This window comes from Pelophylax lessonae, assembly GCF_965119305.1.
Source record: "Pelophylax lessonae genome assembly, chromosome: 3".
Lineage (NCBI taxonomy): Eukaryota > Metazoa > Chordata > Amphibia > Anura > Ranidae > Pelophylax > Pelophylax lessonae.
The window spans coordinates 377,277,733-377,298,313 of record NC_138770.1 but is presented as its reverse complement, the minus strand read 5'-3'; the positions used below and the strand labels follow the sequence as shown (position 1 = coordinate 377,298,313).

The 20,581-nt window shown below is 45.8% G+C and overlaps 1 protein-coding gene across 1 annotated transcript in view; it reads right to left on the bottom strand.

The window, feature by feature from the left end:
• UFL1 (UFM1 specific ligase 1) overlaps positions 1-20,581 on the bottom strand; it is a gene marked incomplete at its 5' end in the record, with an annotated part of 139,820 nt that overhangs the window by 50,058 nt on the left and 69,181 nt on the right. The window contains one exon of the mRNA XM_082250898.1: positions 3,179-3,301. Within this exon, the coding sequence (XP_082107024.1) occupies positions 3,179-3,301 (123 nt within the window). The remainder of the gene's footprint in view (positions 1-3,178; positions 3,302-20,581) is intronic.

Below are 20,581 nucleotides of genomic sequence, written 5' to 3'. Positions count from 1 at the left end.
AACTGCAGTATCTCTTTAAAAAAAGTCAAGTTTATTAATCACAAAATATGAAAAATCTTCATACCTTCACCACACTAAGATAAAATTGGAATGTAACATCCATTTGGACACTGATGTTGCGCAAAATCTATTTAGTGGATTATTATTATTTATGTAATATTCTTCTGGTGTATATTAGACGGCATTGATTGTCTTATATAGAGCGCTGCACATTTCTGATTTGTTTTAAGTTTATGTGAGTGAAACACATATTTTGTGCTAGCTGGCTCTCCAATTGGGTTAGGGTGGTAGCACGGGGGGCACTATAATGTGTATATATTTTTTTGATATAATGGCAGAAAACTGGTTTGTCCAGAAAGGACTGAGGAAACTTGGCATCAGATAGAGTCTCAGTGGCTGAACGTTTAGTGGCCACTAAAGCCAAAATCAGATCAGGTGAATGAGCAGCAGTATGTGTGAAGGCCTTAGGTACCTACAAAACTCCACTGCACTTGAGGTGACTAAGTCACTGTAGGTGGGCAGCAGGGATGGAGTTTCATGTGGTTCCTGCAAGCAGATGCAGTAGTGGGATGGGTACTTCCTCAGTACTGATTAATGTAAAAGAGAGCATAGAGAGTGTGACACTAAAGCCAGCGGATGATGTCAGTGCTGACCCTATTAGTGATAAAGTCAAGAGAAGCAAGTGTTTTGGAAGGTGGCAGATAGTCCAATAACCAGGTGGCTCCTGGTGCTCAGCTTTTCAGCCTCACAAAGCGAGCCTTTAGAGACAGGGCAACTGCTAAAGCAACGCTAGTAGCTTGGACCTGAAAGGAAAATGTGGCTAACCTGTTACCAGAATGGAGTCTGGAAAGCACTTTAGGGGGAACAAGTGCCCAATAGTCACTTTCAGGCTATTTCCACAACATCCACAGCCCAGCAGGATCTGATTATGGCACTTAAAATCTAGGTAAAGAAAAGGCTGATCTGGATAGCTTCCATGCACAGACCAGTTGAGACAGTTTTCTACAAAGATCCTGACTGAAGAGAAAAAAAGCCAACACAAAATTGGTAATACTTTTCTCTGCAGAGCGCAAGAAAAGATGTCCAACCTCTGTGAGGATACTAGCAAAAAAGTGAGGCATGCTGGGAGGGGGGATTATCATGGGCTGCCCTCTTTGTTTTGTTTTGCAAGTGTCCGGTCCTATAGGTGGCAGCATGGCAGTTTAACCCAACAGGTAATTAATTCCTGTGTCCCTCAACAGATGAGAAAGAAAAAGTACTTCCAAGGAGCTTTCAAATACAGGGTGCCCTCTGGAGGTTCTGAAGAAGTTTGCGAGGAAGTCAGGCAGGTAAAACATGTAAACCATGGGATACACCACCAAGGCCCTTTAAACACCTTTCCACTGGGGTTAGATGGACAAAACCTAAAGCCCTAGGAACCAGGAATGATCTCCACAATAGCAGAACATAGCTAGCACACACAGCAGAGCAGCTGATCATCAAGGGAAAGCACAGTGATTGGAGACAGCGGCACTGACAGGCACGGACTGGTCGTTCTTCCAGCGGGGATTTCAGTAGGAGAGCAGCGGCTTTTCAGTGGAGACTTTGTGACACTCAACGAACTGTAAGTCGGCTTTATGCCACTCACTGCTCCTTGCAGTGACTTGTATCCTAGATTCAGCATGGCCACCAACTTGATATTAGCCATGAACTATCTCCACTATCCTGTGTAGAAGTCTGAACAAAGTCCATTAGCTCCTGCTGCGCCCACTCTTGTCTCATCACTGACTGTTTTCATCTCAGTTCAGCATTTCACCCGGTTACAATCTCATCACCATGATACCACTGGATTATCTTGCGTAGTATCCCTGAACCTCAGGCTTGTCCACTGTTTAGGATCCCCCATCTCCCCTGTGGTGCATAAGGTTGTCACAGTGCTCAGAGGACGTAACAGTTTACGAATGATCATACAGTGATTTCTGCAATTCCTCCAATGAGCCATTTTACTTCCCCTGCTGTGCAGTAGACAGCTTCAACTCATGCCTGCTTTTTTGTGCTTCTGGGCCCAGAGTGTGCGTGTGATTTTAATTTAATAACGTTATTTGGTGAATGGTGGTGAGTTGTTATATTTAATGTCAATATTTTTGTCTAATGGAGTCCAATAAACTTGTAACTTTTTTACTGCATAATTATCTGGGGTCACTTGATACCTGCTTTCTGGAAAACCGTCCCATTTGTTCTTATATTAATTAATCTGGAGTTGTGCAGAAGACAACAATTCTGCTTTTCCATATATTCCTATTGACGATAGCATTATGTTATGTTGCCAAAGAAAAACTCCATAAATTATCTGTTGAAAATACTGCAGAAGGTATGTGTAAATTGTAGACTACAGTTACCCCTGTGCGGCCCTTTCTGAGATACAGCTCTGGTGAAACTGTGCCCGAAGCACAGTGGTACTGTTAAGCTCAGTGCTTCCAGTCACAAAGATTTCTATTGTCACAACTAATTTAATTCAGAAAATAGCAGCAAACAGAAAGAGAAAGCGCACAGACTGGAAGCATTGAGCCAATGGTACTGCACTGCTCCAAATTGGATTTCAATTATTTGGGTACTGCAATTATGCACAATGTTTAATAGCTAAAATAGTAGGCCTATTAGAAATAAATACTATGCAGGAAGGTAAAAAAACCTGTGTGCAGCAACCCCCCAATACTTTCCTGAGCCCCTTCTCGATCAAGCGATGTCCATGAGAGCCTTGCCTCTCCGGAAACTTGCACTCTTGATTGTCGCTCCCAGCCAGTGAACCAATAAGGAGACTGAGGGTGCGGGGCAAAATTACGGCTCCGTATGTGAATGGACACACAGCAGCAGCTCAGCTCGGGTGCCCCATAGCAAGCTGCTTGCTGTGGGGGCACCGACCGGAGGTAGAAGCCAGGAACGTTGGCGTGGGACCCGAGAAGAGGAGGATCCGGGCCACTCTGTGCAAACCAACTGCACAAAGCAGGTAAGTAGAAACTGTTTTTTATTTTAATGAAAAAAAAAAAATTAAAGCTTTACAATCACTTTAAGCCTTGTTAAAAAGGAAAAGACCAACATTTGACTAATATGTAAATGTAGGTAAGTGATATGACTTGAAGGATGCCTATTGCCTAGAAATCGTCACATGCAATTAAAAATTATGAGAAATTCATTATACTTGCGCTTGTAGTATGAGACTCCTCATCACTGTCTTCATCCTTTTTGGACTTCTTCTTGGTCTTTTTTATTTTTATTTCTCTGGCATTTCCTACTCCACCACTTCTAGTGCTTCCACTGCCCTCTGGAGGAGAATATAAGTAGAATATATGTTAAAGGAAAAACAGAATATTTGTTTCCACTTTGTACATCCTGCTTTTTAATCTAAATTCAGGTAGGCCTACCGAGATTGAAATATAAAAATCTAAAGCATATATCCAACCTGTTCCTCTTTCAAGCGATATTTAAACGGCCTGTCACGGTTTTCTCTTCAACTGTCCCTCTTGTGTGTCATATATAGATATAGGAAAATTCACACGCTATATAACCTCTTCACTGCTGGGGGTATTTGGCGTTTTCATACATGGTCAGAGTGCTTTCAATGAGCAGGTTTTAAAGTGTACCTAGTTCAGATAGATTAGAACTGCCACTGTTGGATATTGCTGTTGGTATCATCCTGACCCTGGCTTCATTACAAAGACTGAGAGCAAGTATGCAGCATGGGAATTTTAAATTTTTACAATTTAGGCCCCTTTCACATGGGCTGGATTGGTTTTGCTCAGCAGGAGATCTGTCTGCTGATCCCCTGCTGAGCTGAGCAGAGTTGCTGGATGACTGGTCCATGTCCACTCCATTATACAAAGTGGACATGGACACAGCTCGCTCTTCTCTGTGGGCAGTCAGATGTAAATGGACCAGGAAGGGGGGGAATAGATGCCCCTTCTGTATGTTTTTACTGGATCAGATCAGAGGTAGCCAGGTGTTAATTGACACAAAGCCATTTTGCTAATTTATTAAAAATAAAAGAACGAAAAAAAAAAATATGTATATAAGTATTTACAGTCTTTGCCATGACACTCAAAATTGAGCTCAGTTGCATCCTGTTTCCACTGATCATCCTTGGAATGTCTCTACAACTTGACTGGAGTCCACCTGTGGTAAATTCAGCTGATTGGACATGGTTTGGAAAGGCACACACCTGTCTATATAAGGTCCCACAGTTAACAGTGCATGTCAGAGCACAAACCAAGCCATCAAGTCCAAGGAATTGTCTGTAAACCTCTGAGACAGGATTGTATTGAGGAACAGATCCGGGGAAGGGTACAGAAAAATTTCTGCAGCATTGAAGGTCCCAATAAACACAGTGGCCTCCATCATACGTAAATGGAAGTAGTTTGGAACCGCCTGGCGAAACTGAGCAATCGGGGAAGAATGGCCTTAGTGAGGGAGGTGACCAAGAAAACGCTCCAGTGTTTCTCGGTTGAAAGAGGAGAACCTTCTAGAACAACCATCTTTGCAGGACTCCACCATACAGGCCTGTATGGTGGAGTGGCTAGACGGAAGCCACTCCTTACTGTAAAAGGCACATGACAGCCTGCCTGGAGTTTTCCAAAAGGCACCTGAAGGACTTTCAGACCATGAGAAACAAAATTCTCTGGTCTGATGAAACAAAGATTGAACTCTTTAGCCTGAATGGCAAGCATCATGTCTGGAGGAAACCAGACACTGCTCAACACCTGGCCAATACCATTCCTACAGTGAAGCATGGTGGTGGCAGCATCATTCTGTGGGGATGTTTTTTTCGACAGCAAGAACTGGGAGACTAGTCAGGATTGAAGGAAAGATAAATGCGGCAATGTACAGAGACATCCTTGATGAAAACCTGCTCTAGAGATCTCTGGACCTAAGACTGGGGCGAAGGTTCATCTTCCAACAGGACAAGCACACAGCCAAGATAACAAAAAAGTTGCTACGGGACAACTCTGTGAATGTCCTTGTGTGGTGGCCCAGCCAGAGCCCAGACCTAAACACTCATTGAACATCTCTGGAGAGATCTGAAAATGGCTGTGCACCGACGCTCCCTATCCAACTCGATGGAGCTTGAGAGGTCCTGCAAAGAAGAAGGGGAGAAACTTCTGAAAAATAGGTAAACCAAGCTTGCAGCATCATACTCAAAAAGACTTGAGGCTCTAATTCATGGGTGTCCAACCTTTTGGCTTCTCTGGGCCACATTGAGTGTGGAGAAATTTTCTCGGGCTGCATATAAAATATATACTATAGTTAAGGTATATAACTAATAAAATGTCGCCGCACCCTTCCCACGCCGCCACGCCCCCCGCACTAATTTAGCACAACTAGAGGATGATGAAATGAAATGGAATCAGTATACAGAGGTTTACTTCTTCTGAGAGATAATAAACCACCATGACCACTTCAGTGATTTGAAGTGGTCATGGTGGTAAGAGTCAGAAACACTTCACATTCCTCCGCAGCAAAAAAAAAATTGTCAGGGGGCAGTGGGCCGCATTGCCTGCAGTTCTGGGCCGCATGCGGCCCCCGGGCCGCAGGTTGGACATGCCTGCTCTAATTGATGTCAAAGGTGCTTCACAAAGTATTGAGCAAAGACTGTGAATGCTTATGTACATGTGATTTTTTTTCATTTTCTATTTTTTATAAATTTGCAAAGATTTCAAACAAACTTCTTTCATGTTGTCATTATGGGGTATTTGTGTAGAATTTTAAAGGAAAATACTGAACTTAATCAATTTTGGAATAAGGCTGTAACAAAACAAAATGTGGAAAAAGTGAAGCACTCTACTTTCCGGATGCACTGTAGTTGTAAAGTCAGATTCCTTATAACAAAACATTCTACTTTCAGAGAAGAGTTTTCTGGCTAACAAAGGTAATAAAAAATATCCTGTAGTGTTGACTTGTAGGCAGTGCTTTTGCTTTTAACAATTTAAAATTGGATGATGAGCTCCCTTTAACAGCTATCACAAAGTAACAACATTTTTTAGGCTTACTATTAAAACTAAAAGAGTGGAAATTTTAAATCATTTCATATCAGAACCACTTAGTTTAATTGCTGCCCTGATTAAAACAGTCTCACGCTGAAATTATTCAAACCTCCCGGAGATGTAGTTTCCTGTTTCGATCACACTAGATGATAATAACTGTTCTCCATTTGCATCCAAATTGAGTAGTTTATCTTTAGATTATAATTTATTTCAGGTCAACATGCAGGACATGCACTCCATGAAAAGTAGTTTTGAAAGAAAAGAACAGTGTCATGGACTTCTAAGAAGAGAATAGACTGAAGGCATTTGACCATCTCTGAAATGTCATGGAAGTAGTTACTTGCCAGAAAACAGTTTTGCAACAATGGAAAGTTTTGCTGCAAGGAGACAGCTCCATTTTTTTTTCACTTTTTCAGTTATCTATCCTATCTTGTTCAGAAAAATCTGCTCTTTTCATTAGTGCAAACAGGAGTTCACCCTGAGTGTTAGTTCCCATGTTTCTGAACAGATGAAGCTGCCTGCTGGACAGGAGGAGGAGGTAACTCCAAAATGTAAAAACTCCTCCTCCTACCTTTATAGAAAATATAGTTTTGTATGCCAACAGTGCTAAATCATTTGTTAAAGTGCCACTAAAGGCAAACATTTGTATTTAGTTTTGCATAGATTGGGGAGGGATTAGAACCCCTGTCAGAGTTTTATTGTTGTCTGTGGGCAAGGTAGAGAAAGATTCACTTTATTTGTCCTGTTTACAGTTACCATCAAAAGTAAAAGAAAAAACAAAATTCTGGGTTGACATCAGAACAATAACAGAGTGAAAATCTTCCAATGAGATCACTAGTTCTTGCGACACCCTGGGATTCCCTCACAATTGAGGGATTTCCTCCCACATTCTGTTTTGGATACATGACAGAGAAGGTAAATCTCCACAATGGGACACAGATGGCAAGAAACTGGCAGAGGTTATTTTAACCCTCCCTTACTCTATCCAAAATGAAAAATAAAGTTTAGCCTTTAGTGACACTTTAATACATGGGCAACAAGTAGGTAAAAATTGATTTTTGTAAAATCTTACCGTAAAATCCTTTTCTCTTAAGCTCATTGACAGACGTAGTCCTCGTTGATTAATAACAACTCGGGTTATACTGCCCTCTACAGGAGTAGGACTAGACAGGAAAGAAAACATTCTGGCCACACCTTCGGGGCAGTCCCAGAGGGTATATCCTCTCTCTCTCTGCTACAGCAAATCAGTTATGTCACAAAGCAGTGTTTAGAGAATTTAACCCAACCCAACTCAAAAACAGAGGGGCGGGTACTACGTCTGTCAATGAGCTTAAGAGAAAAATGGATTTTTGTAAAATCTTACCGTAAAATCCTTTTCTCTTAGCTCATTGACAGACGTAGTCCTCGGTGATACAGCACCTTCGGGTTATGTTGCCTCCACAGGAGTAGGACTAGACAGGAAATAAAATGCTCTGGCCACACCCTAGGGGCAGTCCCAGAGGGTATATCCTCTCTCTCTCTGCCTCAGCAAATCCGTTATGTCACAAAAGCAGTGTTTAGAGAATTTAACCCAACCCAACTCAAAAAATAGAGGGGCGGGTACTACGTCTGTCAATGAGCTAAGAGAAAAGGATTTTACGGTAAGATTTTACAAAAATCCATTTTTCTCTATCGCTCATTGACAGACGTAGTCCTCGGTGATACAGCACCTTCGGGAAGTCCCAGAGCAGTATCACAAATGAGGGGTGGGAAAATGGAAATCAAATCCAAATCTAGAAGGCCCAACCGGTGCCAACTAGAAGTTTACAATGCTCATCCTTAATGATGAGACTCAACAAAAAAAAATTTTTCAACAGAAAAAAACCCTCGAGGTAGACCACCGGTCTCCTCAAATTGCGGCCTGCAGCACTTTTCGGCCAAAAGAGGCATCCGCCGATGCCATCACATCAATTTTTTAAAATTTTGTAAAGGTATGTACCGACGACCAGGTGGGCGCCTTACATACCTGGACCACTGACGCCTGATGGCGAAAGGCCCAGGAAGTACTGAGCGCTCGAGTGGAGTGCGCCCTAACAGGGAACGGAGGACTCTGACCCTTAATAGAATAAGCCTGTACCACCGTCTGTCTAATCCATTTGGCAATAGTCGCGGCAGATGCAGGCAACCCCTTTCTGGGGCCATCCGTGATCACAAAAAGTGAATCCGTCTTACGGAATGATTCCGTAGCTTTCAGGTATACCCTGATTGCCCGAACCACATCCAAGGAATGCAACGCATGTTCCCGATGATGATTGGGCTGAGGACACAAGGAAGGTAGTACAATATCTTCATTCAGATGAAAATCTGAAACCACCTTAGGAAGAAAGGATGGCTTAGGATGAAGTTCTACCTTATCCCTATGAATCACTAGGTATGGGGACTGGCATGATAATGCAGCCAGTTCTGACACCCTGCGAGCAGAAGTGATAGCCACCAAGAAGGCCACCTTCTGGGATAATGTAAGCAAGGGAATCTCCCTGATGTTTTCAAAGGGAGGTTTCTGTAGAACCGACAAAACTAAATTAAGATCCCAGGGCGGTAAGGGCGCGCGGACTGGTGGAGCCAGGTGCCGCACCCCCTGGATGAAATTCCGCACCAAGGACTTGGTAGCTAAAGGTTTCTGAAAGAAGATTGCGAATGCTGAAACTTGACCCTTGATGGTGCTCAAGGCTAGTTTCTGCTCAACCCCTTTTTGCAAAAAGGCCAATATTCGAGTCACCGAATAGGTACATGGAGGAAATCCTAAAGATTCGCACCATGCAATATAAGTCTTCCATGTGTGATAATAGACCTTGCTGGAAGTCGCTTTCCTTGCTTTAATAAGGGTAGGAATGACTGAAGCTGACAACCCTCTGTCCTTCAGTACTTGGGTCTCAATGGCCAGGCCATTAAAACCAGCGACTGTAAAGCACGATGGTAGATTGGTCCTTGAGACCACAGACACTCCCTGAGACGAAGTTCCCACGGAACGTCTGCGACTAGCATGTCCAAGTCGGCCAGGCCGGCTTGACGAGGCCAGCCTAGAATTTCTAGGACCACTGGCGCTGACTGGATCTGAACCAGGCGTCCCTAGAGCTATCTGGCCCCGACCATACGAGAAAGTCTGGTCGTTTTCTGTTCCCACACATTTATCAGATACCTGATTCCTATCAGGAACGGTGATCTTTTCTGGTTGAACCTCAGGGACCGAAGTCACCCGGCTAGAGGCTTCTTGGTCTGTCTGGTCAACCAGATCCGATTCCTGTGGGGAATAGAGACTAATCTTAGAAAAAGGTAAAGGAAAAGATCTATTCAGGGAACGGTGACTACCGCTCCCTGTAGTACTTAAATGTTGGAAGGGAAGAATCGCACCGGTAGTAGTAGTCGATGCTCGATCTAATGTCCTGAATACCGGTGAAAACGTCCCCCCACCCTCAACCCGGGTGGGGGCGCACCTTCAGGCTGTGTACCTTTGCTTCGGGTTTGGCTGAGTCGGTCCTCTGTTTGTCCGACCAGCCTTTCTTGAACCCTCCTGGAGGAGTCTTGCCTTTCCCGCTTGTTCCAGCCGGGCGTACGAACCCTTTATGGGCGGTAAAGAAAGGTCCTCGCTTGTTGCGAGATCCCTTAGCTTTAGCAGCCTGTGGCAAGAAAGTGCTCTTGCCCCCAGTGGCGTCCTTAATGATTTCATCTAGGGTGGCCCCAAATAGGCGATTCCCCTGAAAGGGGAGATTCGTCAAGGTCTTTTTGGAACCTAGGTCAGCTGACCAGCATTTTAACCACAGCACACGTCTGAGGATTACCGCTGACATAGATGCATGCCCTAATAGGGGGGTAGCATCCAAGGCTGCGTCACAGACAAACTGTAGCCCTTGTATAATCTGTTCCATCAAATCAGATGTTCCCTGGGGGATATCTTTTCCCCTTAGGTCTTGGCGTACCAATCTCGCCCATTCCGTTAGTGTCTGGGAAACTAGAACAATAACAATTACTGGTCTAAATGCTGACCCTATCAGGGAGAAGATAGTGCGGGACTCCGCTTACATCTTTCGATCCACCGGATCCTTAAAGGACGAAGTGTCCTCCACTGGGATAACCGTGGCTTTATTCAGCCTGGAAATAGGTGGATCCACCACTGGTGGTACCGTCCATTTCTTAATGATGGATTCCTCAAACGGATAGCGTCTAGCAATACGCTTGGAAATAGTAAAGGTACCTTGGGTACAGGAAAAACCTTCACCGTTTTAATGGGCTTGTTAGCCCTTGCAGAGGGACCTGCAGCTGCAGTGACCATCTCTGAATCTGAGTCAGAGGTGTCAGATAATATAGGGGTAGGCGGGGGTCGCTTTCTTGACCCCCATCCCTGACAGGCTGCCTCCACCCGAGCCACCAAAGACTCCAAAACTGCTGTAAATGCATCCATACTCTGTGCACCGGCGGGTCCCGTGGCCCCCTCGAGGGAAACAGGTGGGGGTATTTGTGTGGCAGGGTCCATGATTATTCCAGTAATTTCCCGGAAAATACAATTCAAATTTAAATAAAAAACTTTTTTTTTTTTTTTTTTCAGACCCCCAGCGCCACAAAAGCCCCTCAGTGTTACCTGCTAGGGATCCCTATCGATCGAGAGAGAGAGAGAGATAGACCCCCAGGCTCAGAGTTCACTGCAACAGGTTACAGCGCTGTGTTCACAAACAGGAAGTCTTTTGGCTGGCTGCCCAGGACGAAAGGAGGCGGCTCCGCCCCTCTGCACGCCTTCCGGCGCCTCCCCTAGCTCCACGAGGTGTTTGGATCACCTCAAACATGGCCGCCCCCATGCTGGAGACACGAGGCTACGCCAAAATGGCGGCCTCGTGCGATCTAGCAAACAATGGCGGCGGTTAGTACCGAATAGCGGCGTGACTGCAGAGCATCACAACACCTTCTCTACATGGGGATTTAGCCTGGTCGGCGGTACCGGCCCTGGTGGACCGCATGGCCGTTCGGAAGGCCTGCCATCGCTGGAGACTTGACTAGGAAAGCAGTCTACATGTCCGTGGCTACTGACTGGTAGGATACTTATATTATCACAGTAAGATACCCATATTGCCACTAATTACAATCTTTTTTAACATGTTTACAATTAGATTGTCAGCTCCCAAACCAAGCCTCCTGGCTTTTTGCACATAAAATCACACTCAAAGTAGGGGGATCTGTGCCATGTTATAGGATAGAGGGGAACTCATCCTTACCATACAGAGAGGGGCCCGCGTTCACCACAAGACCCGTCAGGGGAAAAGGGGGAACATGCTACTCACCATACCGGAACCAGGCGGGCACCAACTCCTGACAGTACCCCTCTCCACCGGGGCGGGAGGGCTGTCGACCAATACGGACGCCGTGACTCATGGTCCTTGGCGTTTCAGCGAGACGTTTAACTCGCGGGGTCAGTCCCTCCAGTGGGACTATGTCGCGGCCGACCCAGCGCGGAGCTATGGCCTGCACGCGCTCGTAGGCTGAACTGGGGTGACCACCGGATCTCAACATCCAGCCCGTCGCCCAGTTCAGCTTTCTTGCTTGAAGATCTCACAGGAACACTGGAGAAAAAAGCTGTCTAAAAAAATCTTTTTAAGAAAAAAATCCTGCCAGGACCGAAGATCCCAGCAAGGTATCTAGGTCCTTACTCCTGACTAGACAGAAAAAAACTGATTTGCTGAGGCAGAGAGAGAGAGGATATACCCTCTGGGACTGCCCCCAGGGTGTGGCCAGAGCATTTTATTTCCTGTCTAGTCCTACTCCTGTGGAGGCAACATAACCCGAAGGTGCTGTATCACCGAGGACTACGTCTGTCAATGAGCGATAGAGAAAATGATTTTACGGTAAGATTTTACAAAAATCCATTTTTCTCTGTCGCTCATTGACAGACGTAGTCCTCGTTGATTGATAACAACTCGGGACGTCCCAAAGCAGTACCACAAATGAGGGGTGGGGAAAATGGAAATCAAAATCCAATCTAGAAGGCCCAACCGGTGCCAACTAGAAGTTTTAAAGGCTCATCAATCACACGATGAGACTCAACTGAAATTCCAACGGAAAAAAACCCTCGAGGTAGATCACCGGTCTCCTCAAATTGTGGCCTGAAAAACCTTGCGGCCAAATGAGGCATCTGCCGATGCCATCACATCAACTTTATAAAATTTCGTAAAGGTATGTACCGACGACCAGATGGCCGCCTTGCACACCTGGACCACTGACGCCTGATGGCGGTAGGCCCAAGAAGTACTGAGCGCTCGAGTGGAGTGCGCCTTAACAGGGAACGGAGGATTCCGACCCTTAATAGAATAAGCCTGTACCACCGTCTGTCTATTCCATTTGGAGATAGTCGCGGCAGATGCAGGCAACCCCTTTCTGGGGCCATCCGTGATCACAAAAAGTGAATCCGTCTTACGGAACGTTTCCGTAGCCTTCAGGTATACCCTAATTGCCCGAACCACATCCAAGGAATGCAACGCATATTCCCGAGGATGATTGGGCTGAGGACACAAGGAAGGTAGCACAATATCTTCATTCAGATGAAAGTCTGAAACCACCTTAGCAAGAAAGGATGGCTTCGGATGAAGAACTACCTTATCCCTATGAACCACTAGATATGGGGAATGGCATGATAATGCAGCCAGTTCTGACACCCTGCGTGCAGAAGTGATAGCCACCAAGAAGGCCACCTTCTGAGATAATGTAAGCAAGGGAATCTCCCTGATATTTTCAAAGGGAGGTTTCTGCAGAACCGACAAAACCAAATTAAGATCCCAAGGTGGTAAGGGCGCGCGGACTGGCGGAGCCAAGTGCCGCACCCCCTGTATGAAATTCCGCACCAGGGAATGAGTAGCCAAAGGCTTCTGAAAGAAGATTGCTAATGCGGAAACCTGACCCTTGATGGTGCTCAAGGATAGTTTCTGCTCAACCCCCTTTTGCAGAAAAGCCAAGATTCGGGTCACCGAATAGGTACGTGGGGAAAATCCCAAAAATTCACACCACGCAATAGAAGTCTTCCATGTGCGATAATAGACTTTGCTGGAAGTCGCTTTCCTTGCTTTAATTAGAGTAGGAATAACTGAAGCTGACAACCCTCTGCCCTTCAGTACCTGGGTCTCAATGGCCAGGCCATTAAAACCAGCGACTGTAAAGCACGATGGAAGATCGGTCCTTGAGACCGCAGATCCTCCCTGAGAGGAGGTCTCCAAGGAGCGTTCGCGACTAGCATGTCCAAGTCGGCCTGACCGGCCTGACGAGGCTAGCCTCGAATTTCCAGGATAACTGGAGTTCCCTCCATCTCTATCCTGCGGAAAAATCTCAGCAGCAACTTGAGAGGGGGGAAGACGTATAGTAGCTGATACTGCCTTTGTAGGCCGTTCAGCGCGTCTGCTGCGTCCGCTAGAGGAACGCGGCCGCGCGTTACCAACCTCTGCGCCTTCCTGTTGAGCCGATATGCCAACAGATCCACCTCCGGGATGCTCTGATGAAGACACAGATGGTGAAATCCTTGGTGATCGACCTAAGTCATCACCCTGATATTGTCTGACTGGATCCGAACCAGGCTGCCCTAGAGCTGCTTGGTCCAGGCAATCCGACAAAGTCTGATCGCTCTCTGTTCCCACACATTTATCAGAAACTTGATTCTTATCAGGAGTGATGATTTCTCCTGGTTGAGCATTAGAGACGGAAGTCACCAGACTAGAGGCTCCTTGGTCTGTTTGCTCAACCGGATCCGATTCCTGTAGGGAACTGAGACTAATCTTTGGAAAAGGTAAAGAAAATGATCTGTTCAGGGAACGGTAACTACCGCTCCCTGTAGCACCTAAATGTTGGAAGGGAAGAATCGCACCGGTAGCAGTGATCGATACTCGATCTTGTGTCCTGATCGTATGATCTCCTGAACCCCTTAGTCCGAGATTCAGGAAGGCTCTAGCTCTGAATGCCGGTGAAGACGTCCCCCCACCCTCAAGCCGGGTGGGGGCGCACCTTCAGGCTGTATTAGCCTTAACTTCAGGTTTGGCTGAGTCGGCCTTTTGTTTGCCCGACCAGCGCCTCTTGAACCCTCCTAGAGGGGCTTTTCCTTTCCCGCTCGCCCCAGCGGAGCGAACTAACCCTTTATGAGCGGCAAAGAAAGGTCCACGCTTGTTACGAGGTCCTTTAGCTTTAGCAGCCTGCGGCAAAAAAGTGCTCTTGCCCCCAGTGACATCCTTAATGATCTCATCTAGGGTGGCCCCAAATAGGCGATTCCCCTGAAAGGGGAGATTCGCCAAGGCTTTTTTGGAACCTAGATCCGCTGACCGTCTGTGATGCAGCCCTGGATGCCGCCCTAACAAGGGGGTGGCATCCAGGGCTGCATCACAGACGAACTGCAGTCCTTGTATAATTTGTTCCATCAAATCAGATGCTGCCTGGGGGATACCTTTCCCCTTTAGGTCATGGCGTACCAATCTTGTCCATTCCGTTAATGTCTGTGAAACTAAACCAATGACAATCACTGGTCTAAAGGCTGACCCTATCAGGGAAAAAATAGTGCGGGACTCCGCTTCCATCTTCCGATCCACCGGATCCTTAAAGGACGGAGCGTCCTCCAATGGGATAACAGTGGCTTTGTTCAGTCTGGAAATAGGTGGATCCACCACTGGTGGTACCGTCCATTTCTTAATGAGGGATTCCTCAAACGGATAGCGTCTAGCAATGCGCTTGGAAACAGCAAAGGTACGTTTTGAATGATCCCATTCCTCTTTAATTTTATTACCAAAACATTTGGGTAAGGGAAAAACCTTCGCCGTCTTGGTAGGTTTACTAGTACCAAAGGGAATTTCCATCTCAGTTGCCTCTGCCGGTAAAACCTCAAGTCTTAAGGTTTCCCGGACCGCCACAACTAGTGCGTCCACCAATGCTTCTTCTTGTGCTATGGCGGAGGCAGGAACGTCCTCCTTACTGTCTGAGGGAACTTTACCTGAGACAACAGCCCCTGCAGAGGGACCTGCAGCTGCAATGACCATCTCAGAATCTGAATCTGAAGTATCAGATGACATAGGGGTAGGCGGGGGTCGCTTTCTTGACCCCCGTCCCTGACAGGCCGTCTCCACCCGAGACACCAAAGACTCCAAAACTGCTGTGAATGCATCCATACTCTGTGAACTGGAGGGTCCTGCGGCCACCTCGAGGGAAACAGGTGGGGGTACCTGTGTGGCAGGGTCCATGATTATTCCAGACACTTGCCGGAAAAAATTAATTTGCCAAAAAAAAAAAAAACTTTTTTTTTTTTCTTTAGACCCCCAGCACCACAGCGCCCCTCAGTGTTACCTGCTTAGGGACCCCTACAGAGCGAGAGAGAGAGAGACCCCAAGGCTCACCACTTGATGCTCAGAAGTTTCAATACAACCTGTTCCAGCACTGTCTATTACAGACAGGAAGTCTTTGGCTGGCTTTCCCGGGTAAAAGGAGGCGGCTCCGCCCCTTTGCACACCTTCCGGCGCCTCCCCTTAGCTCCTCGAGGTGTTTGGTCACCTCAAACATGGCCGCCCCCATGCTGGAGACACGAGGCTACGCGGGGTAAAAGGAGGCGGCTCCGCCCCTTTACACGTCTTCCGGCGCCTCCCCATAGCTCCTCGAGGTGTTTGGTCACCTCAAACATGGCTGCCCCCATGCTGGAGACACGAGGCTACGCCAATATGGCGGCCTCGTGCGATCTGTAAGAGAATGGCGGCGGCCTGTATCGGATAGCGGCGCTAGCAGTGGCCTGCGGGATGTCTATGTTCGGCCTGGCGGCCTGCGGGAGTATCTCGGCCCCACAACCTTCACCCTGAATGGTGATAAGCCTGGCCGGCGGTACAGGACCCTGGCGGGCCGCATGCGGTCCGTGGGCCGTCGGGAGGCAGCCCTCTGTCCTTCCGAAGTGACCCTTTGCTGGAGGAATGGCGATCTGGACTGCAGGGACTCAGGCACCTCCCCATTAGGCATCGGCCTGTGTACACCTCTGACAGGTAGGATACCTTTTACTTCAATAGTAATGCCCCTTATAGTACTGCCACTGACTTCAGTCACCCTTACAGTTTTGCAATGACCTAGATAGTCAGCTCCCAAACCAAGCCTCCTGGTTTTTGTTCACAAAAAATCACACTCAAATTGGGGGATCTGTGACCTGTTATAGGATAGAGGGGAGACCCATCCTACCATTCCAGAGAGGGGCCCGCGTCCACCACAAACCCGACAGGGGGGGAGGGGGAACATACTACTCACCATACCGGAACCAGGCGGGCGCCCACTCCTGACAGAACCCCTCTTCACCGGGGTGGGGGGGCTGTCGACCAATACGGACGCTGTGACTCTGTTGGTCATTGGCGTTCAGGCGAGACGTTTAACTCGCAGGGTCAGTCCCCGTCCAGTGGGACTATGTCGCGGCCGACCCAGCGCGGAGCTATGGCCTGCACGCGCTCGTAGGCTGAACTGGGGTGACCACTGGATCTCAACATCCAGCCCGTCGCCCAGTTACAGCTTGCTTGCTTGAAGATCTCACAGGAACACTGGAGAAAAAAGCGGTCTAAAAAAAAATCTAAGAAAAATTCCTGCCAGGACCGAAGATCCTAGCAAGGCATCTAGGTCCTTACTCCTAACTAGACAGAAAAAAACTGATTTGCTGTAGCAGAGAGAGAGAGGATATACCCTCTGGGACTGCCCCTAAGGTGTGGCAAGAATGTTTTCTTTCCTGTCTAGTCCTACTCCTGTAGAGGGCAGTATAACCCGAGTTGTTATTAATCAACGAGGACTACGTCTGTCAATGAGCTACAGAGCAAATACTTCAAATTATAGTGTAAAAAAAAAAAAAGGAAAAAAACAGTTCTTTTTTTTTTTTCATTTTTGGCAGAAGTTAGTAAAACCAGAGTTGCCTCCTTATTGTTGCAAACCCTTCAATTCGGTTTCTTGATCTTAATATATAGGGCCTTTCTGCTGGCACAAAGGATAACCCACTTTCCACTAAGAGCAGCAGATCTTGATATGGATGCTGGTTCTGCAACTGAAGATCAACTAAAATCACACAGACCAGCAACTTGGTAGCCAGGCAATGTCAATGCTGCAAACGTAAAAGCAGTAGGAAAGATGTAGCTGTAGAATTATTACTATGTTTTACATTTAGTTCCTGATGGGTAAATGCACAAATAGTACTTTGTACAAACTGCCTAGGTGCACTAAAACACTAACTGTGATGTCCAATAGGGTCCCCCCTTTCGCATATGGCTGCCCAACACTGCAGCCAGCTTTATAAGAAATATAAATATGTTTATATGCCTATTTGTGTGGATATATATATATATATATATCTCTGCAAGAAAAAGTATGTGAACCCTTTGGAATGATATGGATTTCTGCACAAATTGGTCATAAATTGTGATCTGATCATCATCTAAGTCACAATAGACAATCACAGTCTGCTTAAACTAATAATACACAAAGAATGAAATGTTGCCATGTTTTTATTGAACACACCATGTAAACATTCAAAGTGCAGGTGTAAAAAGTATGTGAACCCCTAAACTAATGACATCTCCAAGAGCTAAATGGAGTGAGATGTCAGCCAACTGGAGTCCAATCAATGAGATGAGATTGGAGGTGTTGGTTACAGCTGCCCTGCCCTATAAAAAACACACACCAGTTCTGGGTTTGCTTTTCACAAGAAGCATTGCCTGATGTGAATTATGCCTCGCACAAAAGAGCTCTCAGAAGACCTACGATTAACAATTGTTGACTTGCATAAAGCTGGAAAGGGTTATAAAAGTATCTCCAAAAGCCTTGCTGTTCATCAGTCCACGGTAAGACAAATTGTCTATAAATGGAGAAAGTTCAGCACTGCTTCTACTCTCCCTAGGAGTGGCCGTCCTGTAAAGATGACTGCAAGAGCACAACGCAGACTGCTCAATGAGGTGAAGAAGAATCCTAGAGTGTCAGCTAAAGACTTACAAAAGTCACTGGCAAATGCTAACATCCCTGTTAGCGAATCTACAATACATAAAACACTAAACAAGAATGGATTTCATGGGAGGATACCACAGAGGAAGCCACTGCTGTTCAAACAAAACATTGCTGCATGTTTAGTTTGCACAAGAGCACCTGGATGTTCCACAGCAGTACTGGCAAACTATTCTGTGGACAGATGAAACCAAAGTTAAGTTGTTTGGAACCAAAGTTAAGTTGTTTGGAAGAAACACACACTATGTGTGGCGAAAAAGAGGCACAGCACACCAACATCAAAACCTCATCCCAACTGTGAAGTATGGTGGTGGGGGCATCATGGTTTGGGGCTGCTTTGCTGCGTCAGGGCCTGGACAGATTGCTATCATCGAAGGAAAAATGAATTCCCAAGTTTATCAAAACATTTTGCAGGAGAACTTAAGGCCATCTGTCTACCAGCTAAAGCTCAACAGAAGATGGGTGTTGCAACAGGACAATGACCCAAAGCATAGAAGTAAATCAACAACAGAATGGCTTAAACAGAAGAAAATACGCCTTCTGAAGTGGCCCAGTCAGAGTCCTGACCTCAACCCGATTGAGATGCTGTGGCATGACCTCAAGAAAGCGATTCACACCAGACATCCCAAGAATATTGCTGAACTGAAAAAGTTCTGTAAAGAGGAATGGTCAAGAATTACTCCTGACCGTTGTGCACGTCTGATCTGCAACTACAGGAAACGTTTGATTGAAGTTATTGCTGCCAAAGGAGGTTCAACCAGTTATTAAATCCAAGGGTTCACATACTTTTTACACCTGCACTGTGAATGTTTACACGGTGTGTTCAATAAAAACATGGCAACATTTCATTCTTTGTGTGTTATTAGTTTAAGCAAACTGGGATTGTCTATTGTTGTGACTTAGATGATATAAATATATATATATTTATATATTTATGCAGGTGAACATTTTTCAGGTTATATACACAATGTTACTTTTAATTCCAGACAATATTGTCCAGCCATTATCTCTGGTTTCATCCAAAATATTTCATTTTTACATTGATTTTTATTGTATGACCTCAAGAGAGAAAAAATATACATTTGTGCACTTTTATAATGTATATGCAAATACTTTGTGATTCCAATACATTTTTTTTTAGGTACTTTTTTTATTATATATATATATATATATATATATATATATATATATATATACAGTGGGTACGGAAAGTATTCAGACCCCCTTAAATTTTTCACTCTTTGTTATATTGCAGCCATTTGCTAAAATCATTTAAGTTCGTTCTTCTTCCTCATGAATGTACACATAGCACCCCATACTGACAGAAAAACACAGAATTGTTGACATTGTTGCAGATTTATTAAAAAAGAAAAACTGAAATATCACATGGTCCTAAGTATTCAGACCCTTTGCTCAGTATTTAGTAGAAGCCCCCTTTTGATCTAATACAGCCAGGAGTCTTTTTGGGAAAGATGCAACAAGTCTTTCACACCTGGATTTGGGGATCCTCTGCCATTCCTCCTTGCAGATCCTCTCCAGTTCTGTCAGGTTGGATGGTAAACGTTGGTGGACAGCCATTTTTAGGTCTCTCCAGAGATTCTCAATTGGGTTTAAGTCAGGGCTCTGGCTGGGCCATTCAAGAACAGTCACGGAGTTGTTGTGAAGCCACTCCTTCATTATTTTAGCTGTGTGCTTAGGGTCATTGTCTTGTTGGAAGGTAAACCTTCGGCCCAGTCTGAGGTCCAGAGCACTCTGGAGAAGGTTTTTGTCCAGGATATCCCTGTACTTGGCCGCATTCATCTTTCCCTCGATTGCAACCAGTCGTCCTGTCCCTGCAGCTGAAAAACACCCCCACAGCATGATGCTGCCACCACCATGCTTCACTGTTGGGACTGTATTGGACAGGTGATGAGCAGTGCCTGGTTTTCTCCACACATACCGCTTAGAATTAAGGCCAAAAAGTTATATTTTGATCTCATCAGACCAGAGAATCTTATTTCTCACCATCTTGGAGTCCTTCAGGTGTTTTTTAGCAAACTCCATGCTGGCTTTCATGTGTCTTACACTGAGGAGAGGCTTCCGTCGGGCCACTCTGCCATAAAGCCCCGACTGGTGGAGGGCTGCAGTGATGGTTGACTTTCTACAACTTTCTCCCATCTCCTGACTGCATCTCTGGAGCTCAGCCACCGTGATCTTTGGGTTCTTCTTTACCTCTCTCACCAAGGCTCTTCTCCCCCGATAGCTCAGTTTGGCCGGACGGCCAGCTCTAGGAAGGGTTCTGGTCGTCCCAAACGTCTTCCATTTGAGGATTATGGGGGCCACTGTGCTCTTAGGAACCTTAAGTGCAGCAGAAATCTTTTTGTAACCTTGGCCAGATCTGTGCCTTGCCACAATTCTGTCTCTGAGCTCTTCAGGCAGTTGCTTTGACCTCATGATTCTCATTTGCTCTGACATGCATTGTGATCTGGAAGGTCTTATATAGACAGGTGTGTGGCTTTCCTAATCAAGTCCAATCAGTATAATCAAACACAGCTGGACTCAAAGGAAGGTGTAGAACCATCTCAAGGATGATC